This window comes from Hermetia illucens, chromosome 5 (assembly GCF_905115235.1).
Source record: "Hermetia illucens chromosome 5, iHerIll2.2.curated.20191125, whole genome shotgun sequence".
NCBI classification, from domain to species: domain Eukaryota; kingdom Metazoa; phylum Arthropoda; class Insecta; order Diptera; family Stratiomyidae; genus Hermetia; species Hermetia illucens.
The window spans coordinates 49,797,514-49,818,177 of NC_051853.1; the positions used below are offsets into that span (position 1 = coordinate 49,797,514).

The following is a 20,664-nucleotide window of genomic DNA, read 5'->3' on the forward strand; positions in this document are numbered from 1 at the left end:
CCGAAAAGTTTTTCAGCTTCAGTTATATTTTTGGAAAGTGAAGGCCCATAGGGTGTATGCGGATAATTTTCTTCATAATTCTTGGCGCTTAACTATCAAGCAATCAATCTATAAGGGAGTAGGCTAAAGTAAATTGCCATTAGATATACAGCTCCTCTAATTTAAGGTTTAATACGTTTTTTGGTGAAATCAGTTGTAGTTTTTCATGTATATTGTGAAGCCGATGCTATTGATTTTTTCTTGTCAATAAGGAGTCAGAGACTATTCATGATTCGGACAATTAAACGATATTCGGTCGAAAATCGAAGATGTATTATTTATAGGTTGGATATCGCATATTTGAAATTTTTGCTTACTTTGTTCTTATTTCTTCATTCAAAATGACCATGACCAACCTGCTTCGCGAGAGTAGCGTTGACATGCTTCATAACTTTCAGTGAAATCAATTGTTGATGTATGCATAACTTTGTTACTGATGCATCAATTCTAATGTATCTCTCATTTGAAATCTAATGAAGCTGCTTACCCCTTGGGCATGATTATAACCTTTTGTGTTCATAGCATTTTGAGCAGTAATTTCTTTCAATAATTTTCTTGTCTTGCATATATAACAATATGTCCTCCATTCAAATTTGATTCATGAATTTGGTTGAAACTTGCCTCACGGTAATTTTTGAAATTTTCTGTGTTGCATACGGTAAGATTTGCCTGATGGAATTTGTTAGATGGTTAGGAGAAGTACATTAATAACTTGATATTATTTATTCTGTATTGAAAATTTCTATATTTCCGTTCGTCTCATAAACTATAGTAAATTATATAATTTCTGGTTTTTTTTTCAGATGCCAATATTACATATTCAGTCACCCTTGGGTTCCGGCATACCAAGGCGTTATAACATTCTTTGTCATAGCCAACTTCACATTGGCGACTTTTATGGATCCTGGTGTCATTCCTAAAGGTAAATAAGACAATACTTATACTGTTTAAAGTAGCGAATTTCGGTACGAATTCGGTGGTATACTATTCTGTAATATATGATGGTATTTCGCACCCTTTTAGTTATAAATATATTTTTAAATCTCTTTAAAACTCAGCTCCTCCAGACGAAGATCGTGAAGAAGAGTTTCGTGCTCCCCTTTATAAGAATGCAGAAATAAATGGTATTACAGTACGCATGAAATGGTGTGTTACGTGTAAGTTTTATCGGCCGCCACGATGTTCACATTGCTCAGTATGCAATCATTGTATAGAAGTAAGTTTTCTACGCACATATGCTTTTGGGAGAGCAGAATATAATTTAAACTTTTTCCCTTGCAGACATTCGATCACCATTGTCCGTGGGTGAATAATTGTATCGGACGAAGAAATTACCGATTTTTCTTCTTTTTCCTTATATCACTGTCAATACATATGTTAAGCATATTTTCATTATGCTTAGTATATGTTTTAAATAATATGCCCATTATAACTCAAACGGAACCAATCGTGGCGTATCCTTTTTTTAAAAAAAAATATTGTTACTTTATTTTTAAGGGTTCATTGGAGCTATTTTTTTCAATACTGAAAGTATTGATTGTGATGCCTCTTGGAAAATTAGACTGAATTATTTATACGCAAATAAAGACTTAAGTTTAGTTCTTCGATGAAATGGCCATTTGAACCTACATGCTTTGTTTCCTACATTGGAGATCGTAATCTCCAGGGGAAGCAACGAATAACAAATGGTAATTAACAAAATGCAATATAAAATAAATCGTCAATGAATTAATCGTCAATGAATTTATGGAAACTCTTCTAAACTTATCAATATGTCCATTGAAAGCACATACTTTATTCTTTATGATCAATATTGTTTTACTGCAGATTTGCAGCCTCAAATTTAAAACATTTAAATGCGGAAATATACCTAGGCCACTGAGATCATGAAATGGTAATTTTGGAGGAATTTAAAAATTAGGACTCTTTTGAAAAAAAGAATACTTTTAATTCTTCCCGCTCGAATAATCTTGTCAATATTTTTCGTGGTTTATATATATGGTTATCATTTAGCCCTTGGTGGGGTATAACGCGTCAAGCCCGTTTAGCTACTTCAGAACTTACCCAAATGCCCGCACTTCTCCTCTGCGCCAAGTTTTCTTGGGGCGACCCATTCGCCGACCATTTTAGAAGAGCCGGTTCCACTGCATGACATAACAATGCAATTGCCGCTCCTTTTTTTATGTGACCTATCCACTGCTATTTCCGCCTCCCGATCACATCAACCACGGGTGGCAGGCCTGTGTGTCGACAAAGCTCTTTGTTTGAAACAATATTAGGCCAGTGTACTCCGATGACACGACGCAGACAGGTGTTGACAGATGCTTGGTGCTTTCGAGTGACAGTGAGAGTCTTACCTTCTGTGAAAAAGAAGCGAATTATATTCGACTCGCGTTTCATTACTACTGTCAATATTCAGAAATTGTGAGCTTTCGTCAATTTTTACAATCCTCAGTGACACCATATAGAATGTCGAAAGTCCAGTAATATTAATCGGAATGTGTGCTATTTTCGCAGACATTCGACTTTCCTTTCATAAAACTGCACTTAGTTACAAACTGATCCATTTTTAAGGTTTTGTGGAAAGCGAAAACTTATTAAAACTGGTTCACCATCCATCTCTCTGATACACGCAATTTTCTCAGAAGCGCAACTTTTTGACAGGGCATTTAATAGAAAGGTTGATATTGTGGACCCCCACATATGTGTATGAAGTTGAACCAAAATCCAAACGGAATTGCTAACTTTTATTAATAGAGAAAACATTAATAACTGTATTTACTTATGTTATTTTCGGCAAAAGCCCAAAATCCACTCTGAAATAAAATAGGAACCAATATCAACCAAAATAAGTCCAGATTTTCAAAACAAAGAGTATTTCACAAAAGCAATTGCAGACTTTACGCACTATCATCCCCTATTATACATAATTCATAGAGTACTCTGCAAATTACTTACTACGCCACACAATGCATCGTCTTTCCAAACGAAAAAATTTGAATCAAGAAAAAATATATCAATGGGAAAAAATTGAATTATTTGTGCTTGTATATCTGCGACGCGTAATTGAATCAAGCGTAACGAAATAACGGTAGCATTGCAGCCAAATGAAAATACAAGACCAGATGCATAATATTATATGAAATTGTTAGGAACAGCCTATTATTATTTTTGGTTTCACTAGCTATTATTTATTGAGAAAATAACCTATGAAATCAGTGAGGCTGGCTGTAGTACATTTTATTTTTTTTCCTCAAACGACGTCTTATAGATTTGTCAGGACGTATAGCTGAGTGGTTAGAAAACAAGGCTGTTTTACGGAAGGTTGCGGTTCAAATCTCACTGGTGGTAGTGGAATTTGTATCGTGATTTGACGTTGGATATCAGTCGACTTAGCTGTGAATGAGTACCTGAGTCAAATCAGGGTGATAATCTCGGGCGAGCGCAATGCTGGCCACATTGCCTCCTACAGTGTTATCATAGTGTACCGTTGCCGTCTTGAATGAAGTGCTGTAACACACTTCAAGGCCCTGATCCAATATGGATTGTTGGGCCAACGATTATTATTATTATTATTTGACGATCTATCGGATATTAATTTTTTTCAATATGTTTATATGAAGGGTGATTCATTTAGATGTTTTTTAGGGTAAGCTTTCTTTTTACAGACGACGCGCAACTCGTGTCTAGCTGTCATATTATTTTATTTAGTACTGTTTGGCAAATCATCATGGATAGACTGACAACCCAACAATGTCTCCAAATTACGTACAGTTCGGCTTGTCAGTTACACTGGAAAAGGCCGCAATTCACCTTTCCACCAGTTGAACTGAATACACCATCCACGTACCGGCAAGCTGAAAAATCATTAGTTCAACTATGGATGTGAAACGACCTGAGACGAGAATTTGAGAAATTTTTGTGTGTGAGCATTTATCAAAAATGTTCATTAGCATAAAGATGCTTATAAAATTCTCGCTGACAGCCTAACATAAAGTCCTGGCTCACAATTTAAACAAACATATCTTGCCGGTTGGCCAAATCATTTTTCATTCGATCAACGGCCGCCAGAATAGTCCCATCCACGTTACGGTCCCCGATCAAATGCGCACTATTCAAATGTAACTGACAGGCTTACATCATGTGATATTACCCCTTTGAACTATTTCGTTTGGAGTTTTGGGGTGAAGTCTCTGAGAAAAGTTTCGTTCAAAAGTATCGTCGAAAATTGGACCATCAGGATGAACACTTTCAAGTAAATGCTATAGATTGTTCTTTCCAATTATAATAAAGTGTTCATGATGGAATTCGATTCCATGTCTTTTATCTGAATTTAAAAGACAAGGTAGAAATGATTTACCCTTTATAATGTATTCTACAAGCTATTCCTTATTTTAGTTTTTGTATAAATTCATAAATTAAAAAAAGTAAGCGAATTATTTACAGAGCAAATTTTAAGAAAAACAAGGAATTACAAGTAAATTTCCTTACATTAACACATATATAAATAGTATCTGTTTAATGGGGCTCGTGACAATTCTCGCAATTCCAATATTTGGTCTGACTGGATTCCATATGGTGCTAGTGTCGCGCGGTCGAACCACAAACGAACAAGTAACGGGGAAGTTCAAAGGAGGTTACAATCCGTTCTCAAGGGGTTGTTGGCATAACTGTTGCTATACACAATTCGGACCACAATATCCCAGGTAAATGGATATTATTTATCAGAGCCAAAAGTGGTAATTATTATTGGGGTTGATTGAATCTCTCCATAGTTTATTGAAGCCTCAAAAATATGCGGCTCGTCGATCGCTAAAGGATTCACAGGCGATTAGTACAATAACAAGTGATCGTGATGGCTCTGGCGGAGGACGGCATGGAGCTGGACAAAATGCAGGCACTGGACAACAGCAAGCATTGTATGACCGGGACAGACATACTCAGGTAAAGACTTATACGGACCATGGAAATGGGTATAGTCAGCGATCTGGTGGAAATACAACACATTACAGCAAGGTGGGTAAATTGATGTATATTTGGAATTTATGCATTGTAGAGAAAAGTGTATTTGGGGTCTTTTTTTCTGGCTGTATTGATGATTTTTGAAAACATTTTTCTTTTTCAAATTTACAAATGTATAGCCTATTTTTCGGACTAATTTTTTCGTATGTAAATTTCGGAGAGAAGTTGCTATATCTTTTAATTATGAACCAATTTCTTAATTCTATCGAAAGATTTGGAATTTTTCATTTTCATGCTATGCTAATAATTGTTAAGCTATTTTTGCATAGATGTAGGTTGGAAAAAGTGGAACATTCTCCCGTGATATTATAATTTTGTTTCTGTAGCAAAAGTCGCTTCTGTAAAAGTAAGTGGGTTTAGTAACATTTCAGTAAATCGAGGTGCGGTATATTAACATAATAGAGTGTATATCTAGGAATTCAAACAAATCAGAAACCGAAGGGATCTTTCCTTCTTTTTCTGCTCTATAAATAATTCGATTCATTGCTCCTCAATTTTAGATCTGTATTATTGATTTCTTGGAAATTTTTACTGGTTTTCCGTAATTAGGATAATTAGTAGCATCATTCATTTCGTGGAATGAAATAGTATACAATTACGATTAGACGAATGACTCTTGACATCAAATTTGCAATGGTATTTATTTGAGGCGCTATTCAAATTGAAGCACGGGTCTATTTTTCGTTATTTCATCCCTGTAGTCATGAGAATTTTCCAAGTTAAAACAGTCCTTGCCTTTATCTTCCTAAAATATGAACATGCTGTCCTCTTTATTGCCTCATCATTATATTTATTTGTTTTCTTTATCAATATTCCCCCCATTATTCACTTGTTAGAAGTTATTTCAGTTTAATTAAAAAATTTGTATGTCCTAATACGAAATAATGTTTAGTAAAATTTTCGATGAATGTAAAAACATCAATTTTTTTCTTTATTATATCAAAAATTATTTATTATTTGATTTGAGGGATGGTAGATTAATCAATTGTAAGTGAGAAAACTCAATTCCAAAAATATTCGATAAATAGAACATCAAAAGCTTTAAATGCATTTTCCTGGCCGCTAGTTAATCTCGGAATCTACTTAACTTCTTCTTTTTCTTCAGCCTTTGTCCCGTTCACAAGCGGGGTCGGCTCGTCGTGATCGGTTTCGCCATTTGGCTCTATGGCATGCCTGATCTGGGTGCAATCTCGAGGCTTTTAAATCCCCATCCAGCGTATCAAGCCACCGTTGTTTCGGCCTGCCTTTTGGTCGTTTACCATCGATTTCGATGTTCAGACTAATTTTGGCAGGTTAATTTTCGTCGTTTTCCACAATCGATGCAACCCCATAACGATCGCGGATATCCTCATTTCGGATGTGATCAAAACGTGTCACGTCACTAGTCCAACGCAACATCTTCGTCTCCATTACCGTAAGACGCCGTTCATTGTCTTTTATATTCGGCCAACGCCGAATGTGGAACGCCATTCCATCTAGGTTGTGTTAATGCGTGAAGCAATTTCATAACGCAGTTCTCCATTGGCTGATAGTGTTGACCCGCTCAGTTCTGGGCAGATCACTGCCGCTGACAGTGATTGTACCTGTTTCATGGGGATCGGTCGTCAAACATTCAGTTTTGTTTAAATTGAATCTAAGTCCGTGTTGCATGAGGCGATCATTCCATTTTTGGACAAGTTGCTCGAGATCATTTTTGGATCTACTTAATTAATTTTAGTAAGTCTTAGATTTGTTATTTACATTAACAAAATCGGAAAAAAAGTTGACCATTGAAAAACAGTCGATCTTTTTAAGCTTCGCCATTTTATTTTTTCAATACTTTTTTCATAAACTTTAAGTTAAAGAACCAACTTTGAATTTTCTGTTTTAGACTTGCTAAATTTGCCCGTCATGCGATGAGGTACTTTTCGAGGTGTCAAATTTTTGATTTAAAAAAATTGTGTACTCCCAAATTGGCAAGAAAAAGTTGCATATTCATATTTATAAAGGAGCTGAGAAAAATTAACATCTTCAGGCCCCCTTTTCGGAGATTTAAATCTGGTTCTGCTTTTAAATATACTTTTCCACAATGTGTGCTGCAACAAAAAAAAATTCAGTACAACATCAAGTAGCTTCGTGCTTTCTACCTCGCATTATTCGTAAACTGATTACGTCCTGCGCCATTACAAAATCATTACTAGTGAGTCTATGCGATGAAAATAAAAAAAACAATACGATTTCAGAATTTATAGTGATGTTACCTTAAAAACGTCAAGCAGTTTCGTGCTTTCTGCCACCCATTATTCCCATTATTTCTTTGAAACAGATTTCGTCTCGCGCCATTCCAAAATTAATACTGGCGAGCCTTTGCGATGAAAATTATCCCATCATTCATCCTATATTTTTTATCAATACATAAATACATATGACCATCGGCTTCATTCAATTTAAACTTTTTATCATCATCACACAACCCACAACAATCGAGTCTGAACTCGGTCTGAACCCGGTCAGTAAGGCGCTCCAGGTTTCTTGGTTTTGTGTCGAAATCCACCAATTCGATATCCCTAACCTACCACTCATTCTGAGACAGGGTCTGCCACGTCCCGCCTTTTCTACCACAGATATGGTCCTTAGAGACTTTCCGGGCTGGATCATTCTCATCAGATTAAACAACCCCCTCACTGCAACCTATTGAGCCGAATTTTATCCACAACCAGGCGGTCGTGGTATTGCCCATAAATTTCCTCGCTACATAGGCTTACACTGGTTATCTTTTCTTTACGTACATCTGTGTGACTCCAAATGTGTTCCCTCCTTAGTTTTCGGCTTTGCAATGTATTATAGTTGCCAGTGGGACATTACGCATTGCATCAACCACATTTACGAGACGTCGCTATCGGCTCCTGGCAGTGTGCTCTTGTTCTTCTTAAGGCTCTGAGAAACATGCACCTTTCTTCTGTTTTTATCCAGAGTATCATATGTGACTGCCATCCTGGGACAGTGGATTCCATTGCCTATCATAGCCTGTTTACGACTACTATTGTTTCAGGCCAGAGTAACCCTATAACACAACGCATTCATAAACTGATGAAAACTGTTAACGGTCACTTTTCATGAACTTTGGCGTAAAATGGCTCAACTTGCTAGTGTCTAGGTAACTGCATTTTCAGATTTTGGACAAAATAGAAGGTGGATTTAACACTTTTAATGTGTCGAGCCACATCGAATTCGTTGCTGCCATCCAGCAAAAATAACACTACCTAGAGATACACATTTCTCGACGCACCCAATATTCTACTTATTATTGTAAATAGTAAAATTGTAATGACTCGTCAGACACTATTTGACTAAGATCTGTGACTCAATGACAGGTTTGAAGTATTTGAGGAAACATGACATGATCTATTGAATTTTTCTGCGTTTTCCTCTTAAAATTATGTGGGGATTTTGTATAGGATGTAGGGGAAAACTGAATTATATGATATATCGATTTCGCTTGCAGGTGAGGGCAATTTGGAAGTCGCATTTGATTCACCATCCTGACTTTTACATTCACTCTGTATTCCAATTACAGAATAAAGTTTTTTGATAACGGCAATTTTTGCATTTAGTTGCACCTGTTCACAATAATTCATTTTTAATTCGTTTGAACGATCTTTCTTTGATTGCCCTAATAACTTCTAATTTCAAAGCATCCTTTGTCAAGTTACGTAGAAGAAAATGCTTCTTTTAGGCAACGAAAGTACAATTCTGATTAGCTCCTGCTAGACAGAAGTGCATTTCCCTCACAAAACACTATCATTTCACGGTAAGTATCTCCTAGTTATAAATTGAGGGAAACTAAAAGAAATATGTGTTGTTAATTCACTGATGCATAGAGTTGAGAGCTGTGTACATAGCACCAACACGAAGCTGAAGCATATATTGCATTTGTTCCTATGTACATATGTCAGCGATCTCAGGATATCTATAACTGCGTGATTAGTTATCAGCGGATAAAATTGTCACCACCTTAGATGAGGCTTTCAACTGAATTCAGTATGTTTCAACGACAGCGTATATCTTCGTTTAAACTGCACTTGGAAAATTGTAATTCCCAAACTATTAAAGCACGTTAGGCACCAATAATATGTAAATTCGTTGTTTATAAATGAATTGTACCGACACATCTAATAGTTACGATATTAACACAAATAATCAGTTGCGCTTGTAGGTAAACCCCAAATACTGTTGTTAGCCTAACTTTTTTTTTATTTTGCTTGTGCAATTAACATTTTGCAATAGGTGTAACCTGTATATACAAGCTTTTTTGCTTTCGTAAATAATAAGTCATAACATTGCCCTCACTAAAAGAAAGCACCAAATGAAGGTAATACATTTATTACTTCTTTTATTTTTAATTTTATTAAGTTATATTCTTAAGGATTCGAAATTGCTTCAAAATATGAAATATATATTGTGTGTTCCTTTGTACTATTCATAACTTATTTTATGTTTGTGTTCACATTTTGTTTTCTGGGTTTTGAATCACTCGATCACTATTACCATATCTTTACACTGTTTGACGCAGAAAAAATAATAATAAAGAACGTTCGGAACCTTCGAACTGTGCTGTGGTTAAAGCAAATGAATATGCTTATTAGTGCTAGAGTGATTCCCAAATTTGTTTCCGTTTTGTGTACGGCTTTGTTATTCATATACTTGGTTACCTCTAAGGACTCTGTTTTATCCAACGATTGGTAATTTTCTTGTATGTTTTCATGAAAGGTTCCCTTAACACATTTTTCTGAGTAGCATTATCCACATCTTCTGCGGAAAATTAAGAATGTGTGCACATCAATGTAGTTTAACTCTCTTACGTGCACAATTTTAGAAGAAAACAAAAATATATGCTATATTGTGTAAAAGCTTTTAGAAAATGATTCGTAGCAGAATAAAAATGCAATGCTGATTAATGGAGACTATCAATTATTCAGCCTAATTTCTGTGATTATGCATTGTAATCAAACTTCTTTGTGAATGTTTTTAAATTTGAAGAAAACTTGACTTTTTTAAATTTTTTAATATGATGAGGATATTTGTCATATTGTGTAGTTATTTCGATCCGTCAGTCGTAATCCGAGTTTTCTACTGAACATTTTTCCATACGTAATAATGCGTTTATTGTCCTTGAGCCGAATAGCGAGGCTTCTTTTCTCGCATTGTTTAAAATTTAACGGTATGGATTATGTAATATAATAATACCAACAGTTGAAATTAGAAAAAAATTTGATTACAGGCGCAACCATATACAATTTATTGAAGAGTTGAATTTCAAGATACATTTCACTTTCAAGATGGCGTAATTTAAGAAGAATGAACATAGAATATCTTAAATCATTCGAGTTGTGTAGGGACGAAGAGACTCAATAATACGACTTTTCCGTTTACAATTAGCTATCACCTGGACGGGAATGTTCTGATACAGATATGGAACCCCAAGCATCACAGAGTCAAGATTGTGAACCAACGCCGCCCCTGCAGCGGCATAATTCCACCAATTTTTATTTGCCTCCTATCGAAAATACAGGAAATGTAGGCGGTGGTGGTAATGGAGGTGGCGATTCTCCACGACACATGAGAATGTATCACCCACGACATAGCCCGCATTCTAGACAAAGGTGAGTTCAAAGAGAAGTATTATGAAAATTAATATACAGTCATTTAAAAGATATCCTTTAATGGTAAACCTACGCCCTAAGTGTTTAGTGGTGCAAAGCTTTCGACGAGACTTATTGCTAAAAACTGCCAGAAAAATATATCGCGTATTATGCGGTGAAAATTTATTTCCGATCAAAATAGTTGTTTGAATACAATGTAAGCAACTGGCTTAATAATGTTTACGATGATATGATGAGACTGATATTAACGCTGAGACAATTTATTTTAGGGGACTTGAGCCATCAAGAGGATATAATCCGGATGCGCTCTCACCAGATCATCCCAATCATCCTAGTCAAAATATGGGTCAACTAGGCGGACAAAGAAGTGGGACTTCAGCAACGCCGACGATGCAGCAACGAATTAAAGCGCTAGGTGTAGCAACGCCACTGGCTATGTCAAGCCCAGTGAGGAGGTTCGTATTTTATGTACAAAATATATCGAATGGAAGTTACTTTCTTGTATTAGTTTATATATAATTGAAATTGGATGAAACAGGTAGATTTAAATCGATTGTTTGTGTTTCTATTTATTTTCTCTTCAAAGAAAAAAACTTACTACTTTCATCCGAAACACTTTTTATATTTTTCTGCTATTCTTTTCTTTCTGTCTCTAATTTCCTGAAATGAATGTGAATACGATTTTATAAAAAATAATTATGATGGGAGTCAGATGGACATAGCTGGAAATTACTTCGTTACATATTTACCTTTTACGGTAATTAAAAATAGAAGATCTATAAGCCGATTGCATTTATTGTTTCCAATCTATTTATATTTTTTAGTAATGTGAGTATTTAGGCTGGATGTTATTTTCGTGTGTTTTTCATATATCTTGCGTGAAACACTTGTCATTTTTGAAATTTATTTATTTTTATTTGACAAATACATTGATTTTTTTTTTATTTTTTAAGTTTAAATGAAAGCTTATTGCGCTCTTGAACAGTTCAAATATTTTGATATGAGCATTTTGAAATGTAATTGTTAAATTTACTGCTTGGAAGTTCGTTCTCATGTAATTATCAACATTATTATTGCTCGTATTTTGTCATGTCAGTGTGCCACGAACAGAAAGTGATAAATTTTCTCCAACGCATTTCTTCCACACTTCACATACTCAGATTTAGAAAAACATAAAAATATGTAAATTTATGAAGTAGGAGAATATTAGCATTGAAGAGGTCTTCATAGAAAATTAGTTACTAGTATTGCCCTTTTAACACAAGTTCACAGATTTGCAAGCGACTATAATTGGCTTGTAGCGGATATATGATAAGATTATCATTGACGACCTGTCAAAGGCTTTGTGTTTCTGGGTCAAGTTGAGAACAATTTGATTTGGCGAGCGACCATCTTATAAATCACAATATTTTTGAATATGCATCATACCTTCATTACCATTCTAGAAGTCATTAGGGATTTTTATGCCAAATGTGATTTGAATTGTAGTTGAATTTTACACACAAAGCCATTTATGTCCCAGAAAGTTAGTTGGCGACTGCCTTGTTATAGGCGTCTTCCCTTATCTGGAACAAAAAGCATTTTATTTTATCAAAGCAGCTTAAATAATTTTTCTCAGATTTAATTGTTGGAAATATTTTCAAAGTTAAGTTCTGAATTTCACCACTTTTTCGATTCTATCAGCTTGAAAAAATCTTCATCGGATAGAAGAATTGTTTTAGTTCAGGCAGGAAAAAACATGTTTAAATGTTGAAGCGCGGTTTATACAAAGAAAGTGCTGATTCATTATTAGTCTGCTATATCTGGTCCGTATGAAGATTCAGTTATATTGCTACCGACATAATGATGATATATCTATATCGACAGGACATAGCAAATTATTTTATATTTATATAAAGCAACACGATATATAAATAATCATCATAAGTTTTCCAATGATTATGACCATATTATATCGAAGGTGTGATGCTCGAGTTCGTTGAGCCTCAGCCGCTTCACTTTGCGCCCTGGGTTCGAATACCGGTTGCATCATGAATAGTTGTGTTTGGCTTTATGCTTATCCTGTTGCAGTAGATTTATCAATAAGTGTGGTGATGTTGAAATTGAAATACAATTTGACAGAAAATGGCGAAAAATAAAAATAAGACAATGTTGGAATGGTTGTTACTCCAAACAAGGAAAACATTTCCAAGAAAAATATTTTTGTTTCGTTTTCAGTCCGTGCCCTGCCAGTGGTTAGTCGATGCAACTTTGATCACGGTGTCAAAACACAAACCTTTTGTTTGGAATCATCGAATCGGAAGTTAATATAAATATGTATTATCTGGCACTGATAGGTGGAATTGCTCAAAATATCAGCAGTGTTTGTGAAAGTTTCAGATGAACAAATTCTTCCGTTGAAATTTGCTCAAATTATTGCCGCAATATATCCGTCGCAGCTTATCGCGCGGTTGGTAACTTATCATTAACACAACAAAAGTGTTTGATGGCTGGTGCCAGTTTTAGACAATTCGATACAAATCTCTCTCTCCATCCCCAGAGTACAGTTTATCGGAAAAATTTTTGCGACGAGTCGCTCTGGTAATAGCGATCACTTTATTTGCTTCCTGCTGCCTTGGAGTAAATTTTCTAATCTTCCGACGTGTTATCGTCGCGATACTTATGAAAGATACGTTTCTTCCCACGGACCTTGATTTGGAGCTGATGAATCGCTTACCAGGCTTTGTTTGTGGATAGTATTTCCGATTTGATTCCATGTTTCTTTGAACTTTATTATGATTGAGTGAGTGAGATCATTTCTTATTTCCCCGCAAAATTGCCAGTGTGCTGCTGGTGTTGTTTCAACGGTAGCTTGATTCGAATGCCTGTGCTGTCAGTGACAGTGAGATAATAGCGGTGTCGTATGAGAATAGATTCGATTTGAGCCTCACTGTTCACCCTATAATATGTACAGCTCCTGGCAAGTTGGTTTTAGATGCATTATGAATTTTACGCAATTTTGGTATTCAATATTACCAAAATTGATTTTGCGAATATTTGATCAGAATAAATTTAATCAAAATTTAGAATTTAATTAATTATGAAGGTTATATAGGGAAGTTGCATTCTTTTAAAAAATATTTATTTACATTGTCTCAAAAAAAAACTATAATAGACCGACATAAAAAAGTCTATACAAAGACGAAATTTATGAGCGATTCCACTACCGTTGTGGTGTCAGGACACTTAATCCGTATTGTATTATAATTGTTTCACTGAGCCACCTTTTCTTACTGTGGAAGCTTCTATACGCTGCGGTTGTGGATTGGTCATTTTTGCTGTCTGGTTTCATGTCAGGACTATTACCTGGCCATTTCAACAAAGGGAATTTTTTCCTGCAAATATATTTTTATAAGCCGGCCTGTTGTGACCAAGACCTTGCATATAAAGGAATTCAGAGACCATTTATTCTGCAGCAGTAGCCAATTTTGAAGGATTCCTTTGTATTGGGCCCTATCCCATGAACCTTGTGCAACACAAAAACGGCCAATGCCTGAATGACGCAGTCGGAATTAATTCTCTCCCCTAGGCGAGGACGCATAAATTTAGTTGGTTTAGCATCTATCGCCGATCTATCAGGTTGTCCACAAAGTTTTCGCACAAATATTAATGTGACAATTAAAAAGCAATTAGCAGACAAACCAAAACAGCAGGTACAACATGTGATATCCCAATGGAAAGGTCAGAGTCCTAACTATAAAATGCATGGTAAATTATCCTTGAAGGATCAGTGTTGTGAAGGATATTCAAGGATAAACATGGAATTCGACAAAGTACATTTTCGTCATTGCATTTTGTACGAGTTTCAAATGGGGACGAAGGTGCCGAAGGCGATTGAAAATTTGTCGAAGGTATTCGGTGAAGGAAAGGTAAAGCGCAGGACAGTTTACGATTGGTTCGAAAAATTCTACAGCGGAGACCTGACACTTGAAGATGAACCTCGCTCAGGAAGACCCTATACGATTGACGACGATATCCTGCGCAACAAACTGGAAGCGAATCCTTTTCTTTCGACACGTGTGCTTGCAGAGGATCTCGGTGTATCAAAATCAGGAGTAGCAGTAGCCATTACGCGTCTTGGATATGTTTTGAAGAGCACAAAGTGGGTACCGCACGAACTGACTGAGCGAAATCTGGCCGATAGAGTGAGAATTTGCTCCGCTAACCTTTTACGGAACGAAAACGACCCTTTTTTGAATCGATTGGTAACTGGCGATGAGAAATGGATTGTGTACGAAAACGTAGCGAAGAAACGAGCCTACACTCATCGAGATCAACCGGGTCCATCGGTAGCAAAGCCGTCTATTCATCAGCAGAAGCGAATGCTCAGTATATGGTGGGACGTTCGTGGCCCCATACACTACGAGCTTTTGGGACCAAACGAGACCATTACCGCCGATAAGTACTGCGAGCAGCTCAACAGATTAAACACCCAGCTACGTTCGAAACGACCAGCATTGGTCAACAGGCGAAATATTGTCTTTCATCATGATAACGCCCGGCCGCATACATCTTTAACTACTCAGCGAAAATTGAGTGAGCTTGGCTGGGAAGTCTTGAGTCATCCTGCGTATAGTCCCGACCTTGCTCCTTCTGATTACCATTTGTTCAGGTCCCTCCAACATTTTCTGGATGGTAAAAAAATGACTTCTGAAGCTGACCTCCAAAGTGCACTTCGCACGTACTTTGAGGGGAAGGGGGAAGAGTTTTATAGAGGGGGGATTTTGAAGTTGCCCGATAGATGGAGGGAAGTCGTATCTAATGGAGGCAATTATATATTAGATTAAATAATTAAAGGTTTTTATAAACTTATCTGCTGAATTCTGTCTTTGATTTGTGCGAAAACTTTGTGGACAACCTGATAAATCTGTAAAAATGCAGGTGTTGCAATGTGTTTATTTTTATTAAGATTTGATGATGCTGATTTTTCACAATAAATTAAATGAAAAACCACCGACCTGTAGAAGTTCACATCCTTATCAGGCTACTGCTTCGCCCACTTAAGCCGCTTGGGTTCATCGCAGCCGTTAACTTGGACTTGCGGTCAGAAGTGTTTACATTCGGATGTCCCGAATGAAATTTTATTATTTAGTAACAAATCTGTTTTCTTTACTCCTATGATACTAGCTGCCGTTTGGCTTTTCGTCGAAATGACAATTGAGAGCACCTACATTAATGATGTAGCCGTCGGCAGGTATACATTACAAGTGTATCCAGCAACTGCCACAAGGTGTCTTTCTCGACATTGGTTGGATTCATATGTGGTGCGTAGACGGCAAAGAAATGAATTGTGCGATCACAAGTTAATAGTAGCATCGTCAACTGGTCATCAAATCACAATTTTTTAAAAGCATAACGGAAACTTTCGAAGCAGCAATACCGACATTATATTGAATGCATGCGTTTTCAAAGTGATGGGTTTGTAACCATCTTAATTGTGTTCCTGTTCTCTTCTTGGCCACACACCAAACCATCGAAATTTTTTTCATAAGCGCAGATATCGCGCTTCTTCTGAAAAGCTTTCACAAGTTCCCTCATCTTACCAGTAAGGGTATCAATATTTAAGGTGCAGACACGCATTTGTGTGGCTCAGACTAGTTTAATTATTGCATGCGTCATAAACTCTTGTTCATTTCTTGACAGGATTGAGCCCACCCTAGCATCGGCTGAGGTGGGTGCGCTAGTATTTTTCCGAGACTACTCTAACTCTAATTATTATTTTTCTTTTTCCTGGATTTCAAGATTTTGTTTTTATTTCTTCTGAAGATAGTATGCACTAGTAATTGCGTGAAACTCTCTTATTTTATGTGGGTTTATGGCCAGTAAGTTATGTAAATAACATGCCGGAGTAGCAAACAAAGTCAAATCAGCTAATAGTGGAAGGACTGTTTTATTTAGAAGAATGTGAAAATAAAGGTTTCAATCCTAAATATTATATGATTACTTATAATAGTTTCTTATAATAAATATATTCATACAGCCGTAATACTCATTTACGCTAGATTCCATCAAAGATTTCGTTTTTCGTTTCATTGAATCCTTTCGTGTTAATTCTCACATTGTTTTCATGTATTTGAAATGCAATTCTCGTATGACTCCATTAGTAGGATTTTTGCATTTTGTAAGGCTATCGTCCATGTTGAAATAATATAGCGTTAGGTTTGAAAGCTGTTCTCCATTTTAAGAAGAAATCCATTTTATTGCTTCAAACAAAAACGACTACAAAATCGATATCAATGAACAATGCAGGCTAATTTTTTATATATTATCCATAGATCAAATCCTGGGACTCCTACACAACCCCGACGGCCGGATTTTATTGGCGTTGGCATGAATCAACAGCAGCAAAATCAGCAGCAACCATCAACACAAATTTATTACGATTTCCCATCAGGGCTTCCGCCACAACATCCACAACCGCCATCAATTCAACAAAGCCAACAAATACCGAATTTAATGCATCATAATGGCATGGCAGGTAGGAGCATGATGATACCGAATAATCAATACGGTAGTCCTCAACGGCGTTTCCTCTCAGAAGGGGAGTTAGTCCGACAAGGAGGCAACGAGTTATCGTACGCAAGAACGAATAATACCGTTGATAATATTCGTGAATTAGCAGGAAGCCCGCAACATGGTGTTTATATGTGGAAAGACACTTCACCTGGGTTTGCAAATAGTGGAAATAATGGGCCTCAAAATATCGGAAATCATCAAATGCCGCCACAGTTCATGGTTAATCAACACCCCATTATGTTGAATAATTCGAGAACGCCGGGAGGTATGATGGCATCATCTCAATTGGAATATCAACAACAATATGATATTCATCATCATCGATCGAACCCTACGAGCCCGACAATTGTCCAACAACAACAAAATCAACAACCACAGTTGCCAACGTCCCAAACATATATGCTACGATATGGGAACCCCATCACCAGTACAGGTCAATCGCAAAATCAGATGGTAAATTCCGTGGTAGGCACATCAAGTAACCTCACTGGAAACTCGAGTAGTTCTGGAGGTTATCAGCCAGCTTTACGTGGTGGTGTGCCAGTGTTTCCTCCTAATCCACAAACGCAACCGTCTCCCCAGATAAAGCGTAAGCAGACGCCAACGAGGCCAATGTCTTTTGTGCGTGCCCTTGAAATGACTGATTCTATGGAAATGCAATCCATCGATCAACAACAAGGTCATCAAAATCGAAATAATGGTGGCGGAGGGAATGCAAGCCACCTAGGTATGAACAGTGCAGGTAGTGGAGGTGGAGGGGTGTCTGGAAGTAATAGTAGCCAATTAAGTCAGCAACAGCAACGCTCAACCACACCTACTCCAGATCGAGCTAGTGTTTATGATATGAATTACGAAATTTCAGTATAACCTTCCCCTATATTAAATCCAATTCTTCATCCGTCATCACCAACCATCATCATTCGGTCGTCGTTTTTTATATCTTGTGAAACTTAAATGTATGATAATTTAGTGGTATACAAACTCATTACTCATCAGTGCCCGATCCCCACCCATGTGTAAAATAAGTCATCGTACGTGGAATTGGCTTCAATTGAAAAATTTAGGAAAGATCTTTGAACGTTTACTAAACCTGTTACTTTAAATGTATTGCGTTCAGTTGTCAGAACTGGAAACAATTCCGAGGATGTTGCTATCTAGTTGAACCTGTTGCACTCACAACGCATAGGTTTAATGTAGAAAAATCTTGTCTTCCAACTAGAATATATTTTAATTATAGGTTTAATTCTCATACATTAGTACACGACTCTGCTTGTTTGGGCAATAATGTCCAAAATTTTTAATTTGAGTCTTAAGCTTGATGACGAACAACTTTAGCAATAAGTTCTGTCGAAAGTGAAGAATTATAAATAATAGATCTTATCAAGTTTTGGTATTTGCACCTAGGACATTATACATACATAATTTTTGTATCTGTAAAAGAATACACGGCGGCAAACACACAGTTTCAAGCAAGCCACATCTCGTGCTTCCAATTGCAAACTCTATTGAAGAAAAACATGCAAATTGATTTACAGTGCAACGCATTCATGATAGTGCGCGTAGTAGTACAAATTCTCAAGTTTGGACAAGATTTAGATAATCTAGACAGCATGGAGTAAATCTTGAGGGGTCGCTCAGACTATTTTTCAAATGAAGCCAATCAATTCGTGTTTGAGTATGTGTAAGATGAAACGTGTAATGTGTAAATGTACATGAAAAAAATGCCAGACATGATTCTGATTGCTCGTAAACCATTATTTGTAAAAATATTAAAATGATTACAAATTTAAAGTAAAAAAATATTATATAAAGGGATTTAACACTAAACAAAAATGATATAAATAGTTTTTATACCAAAATGGATAATTTAGGTTTATGAACACAAGCGAATACAGTCGAAAGGAAAAAAAAAACACTGAGAAATGAAAACTGAATTATAGTCGTTCAATTTTGTATAATAAGCAAAGTCATTTTTTAATTTATACGTTGTATAATTTTTTTACTTTTAGAAAATATTTATTATAGCGATTCTTATCTATATAACACTTGTAAAATTGTATTCAAGCTGGACGTTTACGGCTGATTTTTATCGTATAGTGGAACTCGATTTGAAATGAAGAGCGGGGCTAGCCAACAATTTTTTCGGAATAATCATTTTAAAAATGTATAGAAAATTCTCCGTGTTAGGACATTCAACCAATTTTATCAACTAGCATAATTTTTTTATTTTAGAATTTTTATTTTTCTTGTAAAAAATATTAAATTGTTGCAGTATGATTGAAAGTAGAAGTGATTAAAGTGATAAATGTTTTTCGATCACAATACATACATTTTTTTCTTGTTTTTTTTTTGTCATAATTCTTCCAGCAATTCACAAAATTTCATTCAAACTGGTAATATTAGTTTAGTTGAACAAATTTTATGTATTAGTCAGAATTTTTTATTTGATGATCATACGCGAGGCATAAAGTCTAAAATTATTATCTGACATGAAACGATTGTAGGAAATCCAATATAAGAATCTGTCTGAGAAGAACGCAATAATAGGAGAAGAGCAGAGTCTGCAAAATGTAGTTTCATTTAATATTACACAATTACCTTTTTAGATCAATAGGAACATTTCGAGGCGCTGAATTAGTGCAGTACTACAAACATAACAAATGATTTGCACCTCAAAATTTTCCTTTTGGGATTGTAGATATATTTGTGTAATTCTAAGCAAAACTACACTTGCGCAACAGAGGTGGTTATAGCGATGGTAATTTATTTTCTAATTCTGATGGGATGGCGTGACCTCCATCAGAAATTTAAACACAAGTTATAGCAATTCGTTTGCCTGAATCGTCAGTCACTTTCATCTCCCTTTCGAGCAATTTCGGAACAAATATGACAATTTATCATTCATGGATACAATAATTGACTTTAAATTCACTTAAGAGTTTGGGGATCTCAGCAAAATTTTTTCTTTCCTCGATGCTCGACCATTAAGTTCTCTTTAATTTATATTTAATTTAGTATTTACTGTAAAATTGATGCTTTCGTTTCGTCCATTTATACTAGAAAGAGAAAGAAAAAAAACAGTCGACTGCGGTTTCGTCCAGGGCAGAGGCAATTCATCAGACGCTGCTTCACCTCTGCTTTGAGAGCACCGCCATCAAGTAGACCATCTGAATTCCAAAAATAAATAATTAGTTTAACTTTGGCCGGCTTAGGCCCGAACTTCTATGTAATTGTCAAGTTGAATATAATTCGCACCCATGTCGTGTGTCTGCGAATTAATATAAATGGGCAAACAACACCCTTGAATCGCTTCAGTTACGCTGATCGCAGGGCAGAGATGAGGCAGCGACTGATGAGTTTTCTTCGCACTGGACGAAACCGTACTCGTCTCTTTTTTCTTTTTCAG

The 20,664-nt window shown here is 36.1% G+C and overlaps 1 protein-coding gene across 3 annotated transcripts in view; it reads left to right on the forward strand.

Annotated features, from left to right (window-relative positions):
• LOC119657816 (palmitoyltransferase ZDHHC8B) overlaps positions 1–19,817 on the forward strand; it is a 54,193-nt gene extending 34,376 nt beyond the window's left edge. Inside the window, exons 2-10 of one of the 3 annotated variants that reach the window (XM_038064929.1) lie at positions 843–961; positions 1,098–1,255; positions 1,321–1,493; positions 4,551–4,745; positions 4,815–5,055; positions 10,480–10,703; positions 10,973–11,158; positions 11,416–11,460; positions 17,018–17,155. In XM_038064929.1, coding sequence (XP_037920857.1) covers positions 843–961; positions 1,098–1,255; positions 1,321–1,493; positions 4,551–4,745; positions 4,815–5,055; positions 10,480–10,703; positions 10,973–11,158; positions 11,416–11,425 — 1,306 coding nt within the window. In that variant the 3' untranslated portion in view covers positions 11,426–11,460; positions 17,018–17,155. Of the gene's footprint in view, positions 1–842; positions 962–1,097; positions 1,256–1,320; positions 1,494–4,550; positions 4,746–4,814; positions 5,056–10,479; positions 10,704–10,972; positions 11,159–11,415; positions 11,461–17,017 lie in introns of all 3 variants that reach the window. The other 2 variants (XM_038064928.1, XM_038064927.1) reach the window with 2 other exon arrangements.
• Positions 19,818–20,664: the final 847 nt, after the last annotated feature.